Source organism: Pyrgilauda ruficollis, unplaced genomic scaffold (assembly GCF_017590135.1).
Source record: "Pyrgilauda ruficollis isolate IOZ18807 unplaced genomic scaffold, ASM1759013v1 scaffold3929, whole genome shotgun sequence".
NCBI classification, from domain to species: Eukaryota; Metazoa; Chordata; class Aves; order Passeriformes; family Passeridae; genus Pyrgilauda; species Pyrgilauda ruficollis.
Genome location: NW_024525411.1, coordinates 1 through 1,416, shown reverse-complemented (window position 1 = coordinate 1,416; position 1,416 = coordinate 1). Strand labels below are relative to the sequence as shown.

The 1,416-nt window shown below is 60.4% G+C and overlaps 2 gene segments (V, D, J or C); one reads left to right on the top strand and one right to left on the bottom strand.

Moving 5' to 3' along the window:
• Positions 1 to 230: 230 nt before the first annotated feature.
• On the top strand, positions 231 to 686 carry LOC121358507 (the record flags this gene model as incomplete). The annotated part of the segment is given in 1 exon segment: positions 231 to 686. A coding segment is annotated over 1 exon segment (456 nt), but the record flags the coding sequence as incomplete, so codon positions are not given.
• Positions 687 to 843: 157 nt separating this feature from the next.
• Positions 844 to 1,253, bottom strand: LOC121358506 (the record flags this gene model as incomplete). The annotated part of the segment is given in 1 exon segment: positions 844 to 1,253. A coding segment is annotated over 1 exon segment (410 nt), but the record flags the coding sequence as incomplete, so codon positions are not given.
• Positions 1,254 to 1,416: the final 163 nt, after the last annotated feature.

Here is a 1,416-nt window from a genome sequence, read left to right as displayed (position 1 = left end):
TAGCTTGGGGAAGCAAAGCGGCAGACCCCCGGGGGCTGGAGGTCCCCCCCGGACTCCAGCAGGGTCACGGCCGCCCGGAGCCCTGCGGGAACAAGGGGAGATGGGGATGGGGCAATGGAAACTTCAGTCGGAGGTGTGCAATTCATTAATGAGTGGATGGGGATTAATTACAGGGTTTAAGGCACTTTAGCATACAGGAAACCTCTGGTGGAAATGTGAGACCAAATCAGGGGAGCTTGGGGCAAACCTGGTTATGGTTTGTGAATTGGGGAGTGGCCGTGACCCTGCTGGAGTCCGGGGGGGACCTCCAGCCCCCCGGGGGGTCCCTGCGCCTCCTCTGCCGGGGGTCCGGCTTCAGTTTCGGCAGTTTCTCCATGTACTGGATCCGCCAGAGACCCGGGCAGGGGCTGGAGTGGCTCGCGGGGATCAGGTACGATGGTGCTTACACCTGGTACGCGCCATCGGTGAAGGGCCGGGTGACGATCTCCAGGGACAACGGGCAGAGCTCAGTGACGCTGACCATGAACAGCCTCAAGGACGAGGATTCCGGATCCTATTTCTGTGCCAAAAACGCCTATTCTCGTGCTGGTTGGGAGAATGTTGCCTATAGTTTTGACCCCGTCCCCGTTGCCGTGTCCCCAGCTGTCCCCGAGTCCCAGACCCTGCCACCAAAGCTGAGCCCTTGAGCCCATCCCTGTCCCGGTGTCCTGGTCCCGAACTGGTTCTGCCCCAAATCTCCACTCTTGGCTCCAAGTCTCAACCAAGGTCCCCAAACCTTGGGGCAAATGGCCGAGATTTGGGGACAACGGGCCAGATTTGGGTCCGTGGGGGTCAACAATGGGGTCAAGGGTTGGAGGGAAGGCTCTGGGGAATGGGGACAGGTGAGGACCCGGGAACAGGGCCAGGGCCAAAACCATCAAAACCAGCACCAGCACTGGAGCCAGCCTCTCTGGCACAGAAATAGGATCCGGAATCCTCGTCCTTGAGGCTGTTCATAGTAAGCGTCACCGAGCTCTGCCCGTTGTCCCTGGAGATCGTCACCCGGCCCTTGAGTGACGGCGCGTAGTTGGTGTAGCCACCATCGTTCCTGATCCACGCGATCCACTCCAGCCCCTGCCCGGGTCTCTGGCGGACCCAGTACATGGCGAAATTCCCAAAATCGAACCCGGACCCTCGGCAGAGGAGGCGCAGGGACCCCCCGGGGGGCTGGAGGTCCCCCCCGGACTCCAGCAGGGTCACGGCCGCCCGGAGCCCTGCGGGAACAAGGGGAGATGGGGATGGGGGGATGGAAAGCTCAGGCAGAGGTGTGCAGTTACTAAATGAGTGGATTTGGGCTAATTGTGGAGTATAAGGCACTTTACGATACTGGAAACTTCTGGTGGGGTTCTGGGACCAAACCAGGGGAGTTTGAGACAA